Source organism: Martes martes (genome assembly GCF_963455335.1).
Source record: "Martes martes genome assembly, chromosome: 2".
Classification (NCBI taxonomy): Eukaryota; Metazoa; Chordata; class Mammalia; order Carnivora; family Mustelidae; genus Martes; species Martes martes.
Genome location: NC_137889.1, coordinates 155141279 through 155157097, shown reverse-complemented (window position 1 = coordinate 155157097; position 15819 = coordinate 155141279). Strand labels below are relative to the sequence as shown.

The following is a 15819-nucleotide window of genomic DNA, read 5'->3' as shown; positions in this document are numbered from 1 at the left end:
CAAAAACTGGTTGGGTATTGGTTTCTATCAAGGAACCAACAAAGACTGAGAGTGAGAAAATGACTCAAAAACAAATTTTAAAAAGTCAGAAAGCAAGTAAATTGTTGAGGGAGAGAGAAACAAGAGGAAAATCAGTTGGGAAACTGTTTAAAAAGTCTATGTGACACAATATCAACAGTTAACTTTTATGGAGAACAACATTATTCTAAGCCTAAAGAACTATTGCAAACATTTACTGCAAACCAGTGAGGAAGGCAAAATTAGAATCCCCACTTAGATGAGAGACTAAGCAAGGAAATTAAATCACTAACCCAAGATCTCCCAATTACTAACTGTTAAAACAGAGGTTTTATCTTAAACAGCATAATGTGAGAGTTTAAAACTTCATCACTAGACTTCTCTGCTTACAAGATTAAAAAAAGGCTTAAATATAAGACGATAGTAATAGAAGATGATGCTCATGGATTGGAAAGATTAATATTGTTAAATGCCTATATTACTCAAAGTGATCTAGAGTTTCAATGTAATACCTATCAAAATATCAACAGCATTTTTCACAAAACTAGAGCAAATAATCCTAAAATTTGTATGGAACCAGAAAAGATCCTGAATAGCCAAATAATCTTGAGACAAAGAAAAGCTGGAGTTATCACAGTTCCAGAATTTAAGATATACTACAAAGTTGTAGTAATCAAAAGAGTATGGCACCGACACAAAAGTAGACATTTGGATCAATGAAACAGAATAGAAACCCCAGAATAGAAAGCCTATGGTTGATGCCCTGACATCAGCCTTAGCAACATTTTTCTAGATACGTCTCCTTAAGCAAAAGAAAACCAAAAATAAACTACTGGGGCCACATCAAAATTAAAAAGCTTTTGCACAGTGAAGGAAGCCATCAACAACACAAAAAGCCAACTTACTGAATGGGAGAAGATATTTGCAAATGATATATCCAAAAAGGGGTTAATACCCAAAAGAACTTAACAACTCAACACACACACCCCCCAAAAACCCCAAACAATCCAATTTAAAAATGGGCAGAGGACCAGAATAGACATTTTTCCAAAGAAGACAGACAGAGGACCAACAGACATGAAAAGATTCTTAACATCACTAATCATCAGAGAAATGCAAATCAAAACCACAAAGAGATATCACCTTCCACTTGTTAATCAAAAACCCAAGAAATTACAGGTGTTGGCAAGGGTATGGAGAAAAAGGAATTCTTCATAATATTGATGGGAATGTAAATTGGTACAGTCACTGTGGAAAACAGCATGGAGATGCCTCAAAAAATTAAAGATAGAAATACCATATGAGGGGCACCTGGGTGGCTCAGTGGGTTAAAGCCTCTGCCTTCGGCTCAGGTCATGATCTCAGGGTCCTGGGATCGAGTCCCACATCAGGCTCTCTGCTTAGCGGGGAGCCTGCTTCCCCCTCTCTCTCTGCCTGCCTCTCTGCTTACTTGTGATCTCTGCCTGTCAAATGAATAAATAAAATCTTAAAAAAAAAAAAAAGAAATACCATATGATCCAATAATTTCAGTAGTGGATATTTACTCAAAGGAAAAAACAACACTAATTCAAAAAGATATATGCATCCCTATGTTGATTGCAGCATTATTTATAATAGCTAAGATAAGGAAGCTATCTAAGAGTCCATTGATAGATGGAGATATATATATATATATATATATATTCATAAAAAAGGATGAGATCATGTCATTTGCAACAACATGGATGGACTTAAAGGGTATTATGCTATGTGAAATAAGCTGGGTAGAGAAAGACAAATACTATATATTTTAACTCCTGTGGAATCTATAACAAATACTAATTAAAAGGGAAAAATGCACCCCAATATTTATAGCGGCATTATCTACAACAGCCAAGTTATGGAAACAGCACAAGTGTCCATCGACTGAGGAATAGATAAAAAAGAGGTGGTGTGTGTGTGTGTGTGTGTGTGTGTAATGCAACCATTTAAAAGAATGAAATCTTGCCATTTGCAACAACATGGATGGAATTACAGACTGTTATGCTAAGCAAAATAAATCAGTCAGAGAAAGACAAATACCATATGATTTCATTCATATGTGGAATTTAAGAAATAAAACAAACAATCATTGAAGGAAAAAGAGGGAGACAAAGCAAGAAATAGACACTTAACTATAGAGAACAAACTAAGGGTTACCAGAGGAGAAGATGGGGAGGGATGCGTTAAAAGGGTGGCGGGGATTAAAGAGTGCACTTGTTGAGATGGGCACTGAGTGTTGTGTGGAAGTGGTGAATCATTATATTGTATACCCGAAACTAATATTACCCTGTAAGTTAAAGAACTGGAATTTACAAATATTTTTTAAAAACAAATGAATAAGCAAACAAACAAAAAAGCAGAATCAGACTTGTAAATACAGAGAACAAACTGATGATTGCCAAAGTGGAGGGCAGGGAGAGGATAGGCAAAATGGGTCCAGGGGAATAGGGGACACAGGCTTCCAGTTATGCAATTATGGAATGAATAGGTCACAGAAATAAAAGACACAGTGTAGAGAATATAGTCAATGATATTTTAATAGCATTGTATGGTGAGAGAAGGTAGCTACACTTGTCAGGTGAGCACAGTGTAATGTAAAACCTTGTCAAATCACTGTGCTCTATCCCTGAAACTAATGTAATACTGTGTGTCTACTATACTCAAATAAAAAAATTAATAAAAATTAGTGGTGGAAGGGAGAGGATAGATTTGGAAGAAAGGGTAAAGACAAAACTGGACACAATGAGAAACAATTTGTAGTACAGAATTAAGATAGAAAAGGGACAAAGCGATTCTACCAAAAAGATAATGGTGGCATTAAAGCAAGATAAGGAGCAGAGAAGTTCATGAAAGTAGGTTAAGATGATAGTTTTATTTTAGATAAGTTGGCTTGAAGTGTCGGAAGGACACAAGCCATTCTTGAAACAAGCTTTGTTGTTAACTGGTGTATCTTTTTTTCCCAGGTTACTTATAAGATGAAATCTTTGCCTCACACATGGTTTTTCTACTGTTGTTTTCTTTTTTCCTACTGTTTTTTTTTTTAATTGTTAATTTGCCCAGAGGGGTAGAACGAAAACTACTTCAGTTACAGAGAAATTTAGATAAACAAAATCCTTCTCTATTTTTTCTTTTACTAATAATTTTATGATTGGTCACTCATGCAGTTTCTAAAAGGAGTCATAAATAACTATTTTCCATTAGCATTGAGCTACAAAGTAATATTTGGGCTAAACATGAATCCAGCCAATTCCAGTTTCTGTTGGTTTCCTTTAAAAACTGAAATGGGAGCCTAACATTTCAAGCAGACTCAATTTTACACTCCATGAGGTCTGTAAAATACAGAACGTTGCTACCTTATCTGCTTAGATTGCAGGATAAAGTTTAACTTTCGTACTTTCAAATTGCCTTCTTGCCAGGGGATGTAGAGCAGCAAGGGTGAGAGGCACAAGTTCTTTACAGAAACATTGGCCCATCTTTGTTCCCAAGCTTCCATGAAAAAAGAAAAAAAAGGAGAAGAAGAAAAAGAAAAAGACAGGTTCTGGGGATAAGCAGGCAGAGAAACTTATTCACCTTTCAGAAAAGATTTTGAGACTTTGGGTAGAAAAACAATTCCATGGTACATTGTAGTGTTCTTGAATCTGCCTGAAGGCAGGCATATTATCCAGGGAGTGTTCCTGGAGGTAATACAATCACATTTAATTTATCTCAATGACAGTGCAAAAATCAATGACTACTTTAGGTGAGCAGATGCTGGAAGGGTCAATAGCAAAATCATCATCATAATAGCAGAGAGCATACAGGTAGATTCCTAGGATGAACCATATGCTCTGCGAAGCCTTTACATGCATTATTCCATTTATTCTGTAGTTATCATTCATTCGGTAAGAGATAGAATTACTTTTCTGTGTTGGCATTTACTCCCTTAGTGATATCATTGAGTTTCAGGGTCTTACGTATGATTTATACGACAATGACTCTGCCCTTTATATCTTTAGCCCAGACCATGATTCTCAACTCCAGACCCATATATCCATCTGCTCAGCTGACAACTCCACTTAGACGTTCACTTAGTGACTCTTCCACTAGAATTAAGGTTTATGCGAGCGAAGATTTTGTTGTTGTTGTTGCTCATCCTAGTGTCCACAGTGCCTTGAACAGTGCCTGGCTTGTAATAGGCAATTATTCAATAAATAATTGAATGAATGAATGAATGAATGAATGATGAACTGTCCCTAGTATCCAGAACCATGGTAGGCATTGGTGGTAACAAGATAACTGAGATAGCTCTCTTGTCTCCAGATGTTCACATCATAGAAGAAATGACAGATATTCAATCAGGTCAGTGATATATAGAACAATCAGAGCAGAAAATAGACAACTATGCATGTTGAATGGAAGTCTGAGGAGACTTGTCCTCTGCAAAGCCCTGTCCTCATTGAGATAAGCCTCAAAGAGAATAAATGTAGAAGGAAATGGTGCAAACAAAAGGATTAAAGTTGACAATGCAGGCTTTGTTCAGAGAGTATCAAACTGTCCAAGATATGATGTCATACAGTGTATGGGAGGAAATGATAGGCGGTAAAACCAGATTATTGTTTCAAATTCCCTTCCAAAAAGTGGTCCTTATTCCTTTGTCCACACCAAAGTAGAGTATAAAAGATCTGTTTTAAATGCTTTTTAACCATTATTTCATTTCAACCTTTCAACAAGCCTTTGCAGTAAGTCCTATTATTATCCCCCTTTATGGATGAAGAAACTGAGACATAGAGAGACTAAGTTCCTTGCCCAAGCTCACAGAGCTAACGAGAGTCAGCAAATGGATTTGAACTCAAGAAGTATAAAAACAGAGCCCTCAACCCTAAAGATTCTAGAACAAAGCCTCACTACTAAGTGTGCAATAGTTATTAATAATCATAATTGCTGCCCTTTATTAATTACTGTATGTCAGTTTATAATTCAAACAATTTTTCAGAACAACTTTATGAAATTGTTATGAGTATTATTCCCAGTTTATAGATTTTAAAATTGAGGCTTAGGGAGGTCAAACACATCATCCAGTATCAGAATTGAGAAACTGATCCAGGAGAAAAAAATTCGGTTGGAACAACTGAATAATTTGCTAGAATGAGGGCTCCCAGGCACTTCTCTTCTTATTGTAAGAGTGGCATTTGATGTCACTATAATTAATACTAATATTACTACAAATGACAACAATATTATGATTGTTCACTGTGTCCAAATCACATGTACCTGCTCATTTAATGTCCAGAGTTGTTCTATATTATAATATCAGGTTAAATTTTATACTTATCTTCATGGCATTGGACATCCAGCAGAACTAAGTCACAGAAAGCCATGCTAACTTATTCTAGTCACAGGTAAATGCCCAACTGACATTTGTGCTAAGCAATCTGGTTTTCTCTGAAGCAAGAAACTAGCTGAAACCTACAAAAAAAATGTAACAAGACCTAGATTACTGCTCAGTTTTCCTGATGCTCTGTTTTTAATATAGACATGACAGGGATGCCTGGCTGGCTCAGTCAGAAGAGTGTCTGACTCTTGATCTTGGGAACGTGAGTTTGAGCCCCACACTGGGAGTAGAGATTACTTAAATAAATAAACCTTAAATATGGCCATGACAGGTAAATGTTTTGTGCAAAATATTTACTGGCATCCCTGAGATTAGCCCCAAAATATCCCCCGATATGACACCAAAAATTTATTACAAAACTTACCCAAACTCTTCTTAATTCCTTACATAATTGATTCCAGCTCTTTACTGTCTACTTGCTAAAGCAACACATAGACCAGTAACATCTTATGAATCAAGCATTAGACTTGATGTAAGTAAAATTTCTATCCATCTGGTTAATATTTGTTAATGAATGTTACCTAGGCTTATTGTGGTGATCATTATGCAAAATATGCAAAAGTTGAATCATTATGTCATATAGCTAAAACTAGTATAATGTTACATATCAGTTATATCTAAATAAATAAACAACGAATTGTACAACTTCCATATGTTTAATCTTTTACAATAGGCTTTAAATTAACATTTTAAAAATGCATCACCTGCATATTATCTTCTGAAACAAAGTAAAGAGAACAAAACTTGTTCCTAATGACCCAGATCAAAAATTGGCCATTGACTACTTTGTTATTATTATTTGCGATAAAATACTCATGTGCCTTTTCAACTTTATTTTCCCTCCTCCCTTCTTGGGCAATCAGCTGTCACTTCTAGACTTTAGAGTCAGTACACTTAGGTTTAGGTCATCACTCATAGCTTCCTGATTCTATGTCCTTTGTAACTTACATTTATTCCAACCCTGATTCCCTCAACCATAAAAGCAGGGTGACAATATTTGCACGTAGGGTAATCGTGAGGTTTATCTCTAATAATGAAAGTGAAAATAATTTTGTTTGTTACAAGGTGCCAACTGTCAAATGTTGGGTTTTATTGCTGTGACTCATGGGCTTCTTTTAGTTTGTAACCCTTCTTTCCCAGCCCCAACTGCTTCCAAAGTGGAGTGAGAAGCTTATTAAAATTGCAGGTATGGTAAACAGGGGGACACTCTGGTTGAGATAGAACATTGTGACATGCATTTTGCAAAGCATCATACTAGGAGTCAAGGAGAGCCTGATCTGGGCCCAGATCTGCTGCTGCTCTGTGCCATGGCCTTTGGCTTACAAACGCTAGTACGAAGGCTTTATATCTGAATATAAATTTACAAAGTGAAGGGGCTGGATTCAAAGCCACATTCAATTCTAGGGTAACTCTCTTTTCTGTATAGAGACCTTTTGCTACTAAATTCCTGATTCTTTGGTGGGTGTATGATTTCCGGATAAGTGGAACACCATCCTCCTTTCTCTTCTATGGTAGGCAGAACAACAGAAGAGTTAATGATGTGAATCCTAGAACCAGAGTATCCAGAGTTCATATCCATACTGTGGGCCTGCCACTGTGTGACCATGGACAAACTGCTTCATCTCTCTGAACCAGTGTCTTCATCTGTAGAACACAATTTAGTGTCCATAGTGTGCTGATGGGGATTTTATGAGTTAATAGAAATAAAGCACTTACACAGCAAATGCTATAAAAAGTGATTCGTTATTATTATTTGATTTTAAAGACAAACTAAAGAAAGTCTATCAAACTTGAGGAGAGATTTTTGTTAGGGCATTTTTAGTTTAGTGAGCTATCACGGCTATGTTTCTTTATCTTTCTCCATTTAAAAATTTTTTTTCTTTGACTGTATTCCCTTTCAGCTGTTGACTTCCCTGTCTAGAGTATCAATCTTTTGGGTCTATCTTGAGATGTACCTTCAATCATAATCCTTGTCTCCTTCTTACCAAACCCCAGCATTTCTGTTGTAGATTTTCTCTCTCTGTATAATGACTTGCAATATAACTTTTATGTTGCTCATTTTCCAAAAAGCAAGTAAGAACCTACCAGCTATGAAGTAATAGCTCCTATCATAAGGAGTCACACATGACTTGCTCCGGTGATAATACAGCTAATGCTAATAAGAAGCATTCCAATTAGGTGATTATATTTTAAAATCTAAGCTTACTTGTAGAGTTATTATTTATGTTTATTTTATAAATAAGGTAGGGGCAATCCATTCATGAGTGCTATGAGAGAGAGCTTCAGCAATCTTCCTCTGAGTAGTTATATCTTCTAAGTGATTGAATCCAGTCATGAAATTGCAAAGTAATTCAAGTTCTCTTCGAATGGAAATTTCAATATCATTGCCAACAATCACCTCTAACAGAAGATGTTCAAAATAACTGGCCGTTTTCAAAATACTTTCCGTTTTTCCATGTGATCTATGAATATTAAATAGGATACAGTACTAATTAATAAAGGACTTTTTAGTCCCAACATACTTTCAGGACCAGAACTGAAGACACACATATCTGATTAAGAAAAATCGGGCAGTTCTAGCTATTTAGGGTGGTCTGGGATGTGCTAGTCTCCTGCAGTGTTTTGGATGGATTGATTGGTTTCTACCCGTGGGCTGTGCTTCATCAGCTTGGAATTAATTGCTCGTGTACTCTCCATGTGCACCTGAAAATAGCTCCTGGTGGGTGGAGAGGTGAATGGCTGTGCACACAGCAAGAGTCAGAAGAGTTCCCAGGCCTTCTGATTCTTGAGATAAAGCGTTTAAAGTTGGCAAAGTTTAAACAGTTGCTTACAGTGCTTGTCCTGGGTTTGAACTCTCCACTGAGAGAAGTCAAATGACTGAACAGAAAATAGACAGGTTTGTGTCATTTCCCAGCAACCCCACTTATCAGCAGTGTGAACTTAAGCAAATTCTTTAATCCTGAAAATCAACGTCCTCAACTGATTATAACGCCAGCCCCTCTAGGAACAGTGAGGGTTGGAGCCAAGGAATAGAATGCTCTGAGTGCATGGCATTCTCTCAATGCCTGTACAAGTTTTCAAAGTAGGAAGAAAAAGAGGAAAGAAACTGCCTCGGTATCATGTACAATCGCTCTTGAAATCATCACCTGGACAGCTTGGTCTTTGTCCTGCTGGGTCAGATGTGAACATTAACCAAACGGTAGCATCCTCTCCTTATTCTAGACATTCTCATGAGTAGTCGTCAATGTGTATAGTCAAGAATCTTCCAGTGGTGTTTAGTGTAAATCTAAAACCTAGAGCAAAATTCATCAAATTGTCCTCCAATACCTGCCACTAGACAAGGCTTCTAAAATCAGATGCAGCCTATCATTAGAAAGGAATCATCCTCATCACGATTTTATTGCCACACTGATAAAGTCACTATTAAGCCAATTTAATAAAGCATAAACATTAGGAATAAAGATACAAAGGGTATTTTTATAAATGAGATAAAGCAATATAAGTCAAGCCAGCTGAATTTTTGGCTAGACAAGTCAATTTCAGCTCAAATAGAATTTTAAAGGCATAGTGTTTATGAACTTTTATAATGAAAAATGGATACACTATGTAAAGAAGGGTCATGCTGTATTGTGAAATAGACCTCCTGTAGATACATCTATTATGTCTGGGAGGCTTATAGTAGGTATTCATTGATTTCATATGTTTTCACTGAGCACATTTAGTGTGCCAAACTAGCACACTACTGTTGGATTGATGTAGTCAGTGGTCTGATCGGTCCTAGGTGGAAAAAGGCAGCAGACTCCTCTCTGTGTACCCAGCCTGGGTTCTAAACCAGATTTCCAAGGGGAGGGACATTATTTATAAAGCGGTTTTATTCCAGCGTCACAGGCCTTGTGTACAAACACTTGCTTTAGGAAGGCAGACCTCACACTCATATTTGTTTATAAAGCAGGATGTTCTGTAGTTATATTCCGGAGGGTATGGTTTGACCTTGGATAGAGTCAAATTGGCATAGTTATAAGTGGGGCTGTAATAAGCTTCTGCTGTAGAAGAGTTGTAAGAAAGAGGAGAAAGATGCCTATTTTTAAAACTCATTCTGTTGTTCTCAGGTGATTTGAACTCCAATTTCTAGCCCAAACTGTGTCACGGCCTGAGGGGACTATTTACTGAGCCGTAGGACAACCTCGGCCCTGAGAGAGTTAAATCTAAGAAACAAATAACAAAAAGAGACAGCTGGGAAGCTCAAGGGTGTCTAGGTTTGGGAATTAGTTGTCTGATTAAAATTAAATCTGTTAGAAGATACATGAATTAAAATGCTATTTGTATTCAGCTTGTCTCAGGATGCAAAAGCAGCACTGAATTAGCAACTCAGCAAGATGCCGGCAGAGTTAACTCTTGGCAGAGGCCTGAAGATGATTCAGGTGGCCAGGGTCCCACCTGGTCCTGGTTTTAATCTTAGACACACACTTCTCGGTGTTAAAATGTATAAAAGCACCCAGTCTTTTTGTTTTGTTTTTGTTTTCGTTTTCCCAGCTCTGAGATAGCATCCCTTCCACACCTTGCTCTATTTGTTTCTAAATCAGCACAGCATGCACTGCTACCACGGTGATCTCTCCCAGGCACCCAGGCACGGTTCCCCTGAGGCACGGGGGTTCAGCGACAGCCTAAAATCTATTTTCCTCCTAGGATTTTGGATATATATATATTACCATCTCTTAAAATAGCATATTGACTGAGCTCTTACTCTTTGCTGTTAAAAAACCAGGGATCAAATCCCAGCTCTGTCCCTTACTTGCTATGTGACCTTGAGTAGATTATTTAAGCTCTGTGAGTCCCAGTTATTCCTTATAAAATAAGGGCAATAATAGGTCTCTCACATCATTTTTGTCAGTCTTAGAAAGAGATAATACCCAGCCACGCTTAGAGCAAAAGCTCTCTATACAGTGGTGATTTTTATTAACAATCTCATCAGAATGCTTAAAAAATTGGACTTTAGGGTGATGAAGACACCTGTGTGCTTCCTTACTAACTAGCCCTTTGACCTTGAACAAGTTACTTAGACTTTCCAAACCTCCATTTTATCATTCCTAAAATGGGGATGAAAATCCCTCTCTTGAATTGTGTTGTAAAGATTAAATGATATAAGGGGCTTGCCCACTGTCCAAAGTTCACTGGGCAAACTGTGAGCAACAACACTCGCTTTTATGAGTGTTGTGTGTTAGTTGAGTATAGGTGGATGTATCTATTTACTAGGGCTACCATGACAAAATGCCACTGACTAGACGGCTTGAACAGCTAATTTATTTTCTCACAGTTCTGGAAGCCCCAAATCAAGATGGATTGGTTTCTATTGACCTCTCTCCCATTGGTTTATGATGGCTGCTTTCTTGCTGTGCTTATACATGGCCTTTCCTCTCCGTGTGTGTATCCTTGGTGTCGCTCTCTCTTCTTATAAAGATAACACTTATATTGGATTAGGACAATTATATTGGATAACATCATTTAATGTTAATTAACTCATTAAAAGCTGTATACAGCCATACTGGAGTTTAGGCCCTCAATGTACAAATTTTAAGGTGATACAATTCCACCCATAATGGTGCCAGAAGTCAGACTGTAGGAGATCAAGGAGGAAGCAGGAGATAGAAAATGGACCCAGTGGATCTAGTCAACTTTTCTGAGACATTTGAAAATGCAGAAAAGGAGAGGAGATTCAATATGTTATTTTTAACATTCTTATTTCTGTTGGTGTTGAGACAAAATGTGACAAAGTAGAGAGAACATAAGGCTTGGCATCAGAGACTTGGGTGTGAATCCCTGTCTCTGTCTTTCTCCTATGTGACATCTGGTCACTCCTATCTTCACCTCAATAAGACTGACTATCACATGTGTAAAGAAAAAGACAATTATACCTCATTGTGGAATTACTGTGAAGACTGAAATTATATCAGTAGAGCACCTAGCCTATCTCCCAGCATACAGTAAGGGCTCAATAAATGTTAAGCACTGTATTAAAATCCCCCCAGAGAGCACCTGGGTGGCTAAGTCAGTTATGCGTCTGCCTTTGGCTGAGGTCATGCTCTCAGGGTCCTGGAATGGAGCCTCACACTCAGGCTCCCTGCTCAGGAGGGAGTCTGCTTCTCCCTCTGCCCCTCCCTCTCCCCATGCTCGCTCTCTCTCTCTCAAATAAATAAATACATTAACAATCTTTAAAATAAAATCCCCCTAAATGCGTGCTCCTAAAAGGTGGCTGAGTCAACTCGTGAATTTCAAGTCCTGTGCAGAATCATGCTGTGCTCTCCAGAGTTTGCCTCCAGGAATAAGTCTTGATTGGGTTAGGTGGTGTTGCTTTTTTTAATGTCTACTGGTGATTGCTGATGATTTCAGGTTTTTAGAGCCTGTCAGCCTCCTAAAAATAGAAACAGCCCTTTGGCAGGTAGGAGTCATTAGGAAGTAAGGTACTAGTCAGCTGGGAAAACAAGAGTCCTCAGGTAGATGCTTCAAGTGTGGTGCTTTGATTATTGCTCATGATGCTCATCCCATCACACTCTTAATTTAATTACACTGACCCTCTGGTTCCGGGTCTTTTGTCTCAGTCTCAGCCTCAGCAAGTCTGTGACAGCTGGGGGAAGAAAGTGTGTTGGTGGTGTGGTTCAGAATGCTGTGTGGTTACAGAGGCCAAGGGGTGAATGTGCTGTTTTGTTTCTTTCCAGTGGAAGGGTCACTGGGTCTAGAGAAGGTTGCTCTATGACTAAAGGACTACTCAGAAAATCTGATTAAAATTTCCTCTGCTTTGCTTTTGCTGTGTTTCTCAGAACAAGACATGGAGAACATGATTCCAAAGAAGGCATTTAAGGTCCACCAATGGTCCACAAACCTCAATTTGAGAAATAATTTTCTAGAGGGCAACTAAGGTTCAAAGGGTTCCAGGGCAATGGAAAGTTTAGTAGCAACATCATTTGTTTACTGATTCATCCATCCATTCATTCATTCATACACCAAATAATTCTTTTTTTAATAGAGATTTTATTTATTTATTTATATGACATAGAGAGAGAGATCATAAGTGGTCAGAGAGGAAGGCAGAGAGGGGGTGGGGTAAGCAGACTCCCTGCTGAGCAGAGAGCCTAATGTGGGGCTTGATCCCAGGACCTTGAGATCATGACCTGAGCTGAAGGCAGAGACTTAACCCACTTAGCCACCCAGGTGCCCCACACCAAATAATTCTTGAATGACTGGGATTCCAGACTCTGTTAGGTCCAGAGGTTATATATATATATCAACAAGACATTGCCTGTGTCTTTAAGGAACTCACAATGGAGAAGGCAGGCATGAACAGGTCATAATGTTATGTTTTGCATACTTCATGAGAGGTAGGTAGGGTGTGAGAACTCTGTCCAGGGAGCTACCAGTTCTGCACGGTGGAGCAATCTGGAAAGGCTTCAGAGAGGAGGCAGTAATATTTAAATTAGATCATAAGAGATATATACATTTCAACAGGTGGAAAAAAGAGGAATATTTCAAGTTGAGGGAATTATACTGTAACCAACTCAAAAGAAACTTATGTGAAAATATTTTTCAAGAAAGCAGAGTCTTTTTACCTGGTATTATCTATTTACATCAGGTCTGTTCCAGGGCATTTATTTCTGCCTTAGCAACTACAATAATAACAGCACAGTCCAATTCATTGGATCAAGAGCAATTTTAGGGAGCACCTCCTTTCTAAGCTCAGGACTTACTGAGTACAATCAATCCATTCTACTCAAATGTTCCAGTGAATGAAGGAGAAAATTGAAGGAGCCCCATTTGGGCTTTTTTGATTTTCCCCATAAAGCCCAACCAGAGGTCAATTTGTGAATGCCTATCTGCCATTTCCCCAGCTACCCGTAGGCCTCTACACATCCTTCAGGTGCATATCTCGCTTACTTTCGCATCAATTTTATGCTTGTCAGCTCGAGTTTATTCTTGGCCTTCTCATCTTCTCATGTCCCTTTTATTATTCTTACCCATCCATCACTATCCTGCAGTTTTCCATCTCGCTGTTCCAAAATAAACTATTATTATATGAAAAATACAAAACAAATCTCTGCTTTTAACCTCTTCCCCATTTTGACAAACACAACCCTTCCAAGCACCTGTTTCATTGCCGTTATTGGTCTTTTGTAAACTTGAAGGCAGTCATTAGGACACCCCCGGATTAGGGTTCTGCAGAAACTTCTTAACTCCTGCTCTGTGAGAGCTCTGGCCCATCACTGCACTTAGTGGGACAGAGCAGGAAGTAGATACAGGTGTTAGTGAAAGGTAGCCCTGAGTATCAGAATGATGTGACTTTTGGCAACCATAACTGTATTTCCAACTGATACATGAGACATGGCTTTGGTATGCCCTGGGTGCAGAGATGATGAGAAAAAGCTCTTCTGAGACTCATGTATCTGAGTTAGAAATCTGTATCTAAGAGGAAGGAGTATAATGGAAATTAGCAAACCATGGCTTCAGGGCTGGGCCTGGATGCTTCTATTTCTGGCGAGTTCCTTAACCAAGGTGTGGATTGGCTCATGGCAAGAAGAATTTCTTAGGCCTCCACTGGGCCCCACTGCAAAAAAAAGCTGAAATTAATAAAGGATGCTATACTTTGAAACCTGAGCAGCCAGATCCTAATACATTCCAACAAGCTCCCAGCTGTGCTTTATAGGACCCCAGAGCAAATACGTAGAGACTACCGGATGAGGGGAGAAAGAGTTCCTTGGACAAACACCCTATGGGGTCAACTGGGTTAAACAAAGTTACACAGAATTGTTTGTTGCAAATCCTCTGGAAACCTTTAATTTCTAGTTTTGGTCCCAAACTATGTTAGCATTTACAACATTTCCCAAATTTATATGGATATCAAATTCTTTTCACATAGAGCACATTTGAGAAATTAAAGTGTAAATATGACTCACAAAGGAAAGTACAATGTTTTAGAATTTATCTGTAGCTATAGACACTCTTGGCTGCAGAGTAAGTTCTAGCCAGAAATGTCCCCAGGCCCAGTCCATCCAGAGCGTCCCCGTGAAGACTGGGTTTATGCCAGTCAAATCAGCCGCTGATTACTCACTTCAACACCTGACCTAGCTGCTTTATTTGTAGCCCCAGGCCAAATATTTGATTTCAGTGGACTCCTCAGAGAGTATTAGCAGAGTCCTACCTCCCAGTTGTGTGATACACAGGGTAGTACTAATTGTCATTAAACTGCAGTTCCATTTTTCTAACTCATACTTGGTATATATATATATACCAATTCCAGGTTTTAAGGTTATTCATGATTTTGTGCACTCTTCAAACTGCATTATAAAAATGCTAATTTTGTAATATCTAGTGATTAGAGTTTGTGGGGGAAAAAGATTATGGGGAATTGTCTTCGCTTAGTTATGTAAACTCTGGGAAATGTAAAGACTACTTAAGGCGGTATCAGATTCTTTCCTCTGGAAAAATCACCGACATCCAGTAAACGTTTCATTGCTTTCCTGCTGTTGTGTATAAGCATCGGTGACCCGTGACTGCTCTTAAGCCTCTTTTTGGTTCTTCTCCACAGACAGCGTGGAAGATGAACTGGAGATGGCCACCGTCCGGCATCGGCCTGAGGCTCTGGAGCTTCTGGAAGCCCAGAGTAAATTTACCAAGAAGGAACTCCAGATTCTTTACAGAGGATTTAAGAATGTAAGAACTTCCTTTTTGACTTTACCTTCACACTGTTCTCAGCAGAATATTGAGAAGTGAGAGGGAAGAAGGGAAAATAGATGGTTCTGTGAGGCCCCATCATATGCACATTTCATATGGACCTTTCCTAGATGTGGATATCATCCATATCCATTTAGACTTTGAGGCACTTTGGCACACCAATGCTCATACAATGTGGGTGGACATTAAACAATGATAAGTACAGAAAAAGGCATACTCAATTCGGTTCTTGGTATGTTTTGTTTGGTTGGTTTTGGCTATAATGACATTGTTTCAGTAAGCTTCAATTCTCTCTTCATTACTGAACGATAGTCTTATGTTTGACTTGTATCTTGACTATAGATTAAGGCCCATCAAGGAACACCATTCCTAGCATTGGAGAAAAGTCACTATAAGTTTCTAAAAAAACATGGCTACCAATGACTCTAAACCACAAGTGTCTGTAGGTAGGTAGTCCTTACATCTGGTTCTTTGTAAACCAGGTGAACCTATGATTCTCCTTCCTGAGTGAATCATCTTCAAAAGGAGTGATAGTTCGTGCATACGAGAGGGTGAGGGTGAGAGACAGTGATGGTTCAGACAATTGATCGGGGACAAACTCTTGGTACGTGTTTAGTATTAAGATAGATTTTGTAGGTTATTCAAAAGCCAGAGAAGATACTCAAGGAACTTCTGGTCGATATAGGGAG

The 15819-nt window shown here is 38.5% G+C and overlaps 1 protein-coding gene across 5 annotated transcripts in view; it reads left to right on the top strand.

Moving 5' to 3' along the window:
- The window catches only part of KCNIP4 (potassium voltage-gated channel interacting protein 4), a gene marked incomplete at its 5' end in the record, with an annotated part of 1129227 nt that overhangs the window by 999392 nt on the left and 114016 nt on the right, over window positions 1-15819 (top strand). For 4 of the 5 annotated variants that reach the window (XM_080796874.1, XM_080796873.1, XM_080796872.1 and 1 more), the window contains one exon: window positions 14985-15109. In XM_080796874.1, coding sequence (XP_080653000.1) covers window positions 14985-15109 — 125 coding nt within the window. The remainder of the gene's footprint in view (window positions 1-14984; window positions 15110-15819) is intronic. The other variant, XM_080796870.1, reaches the window with a different exon arrangement.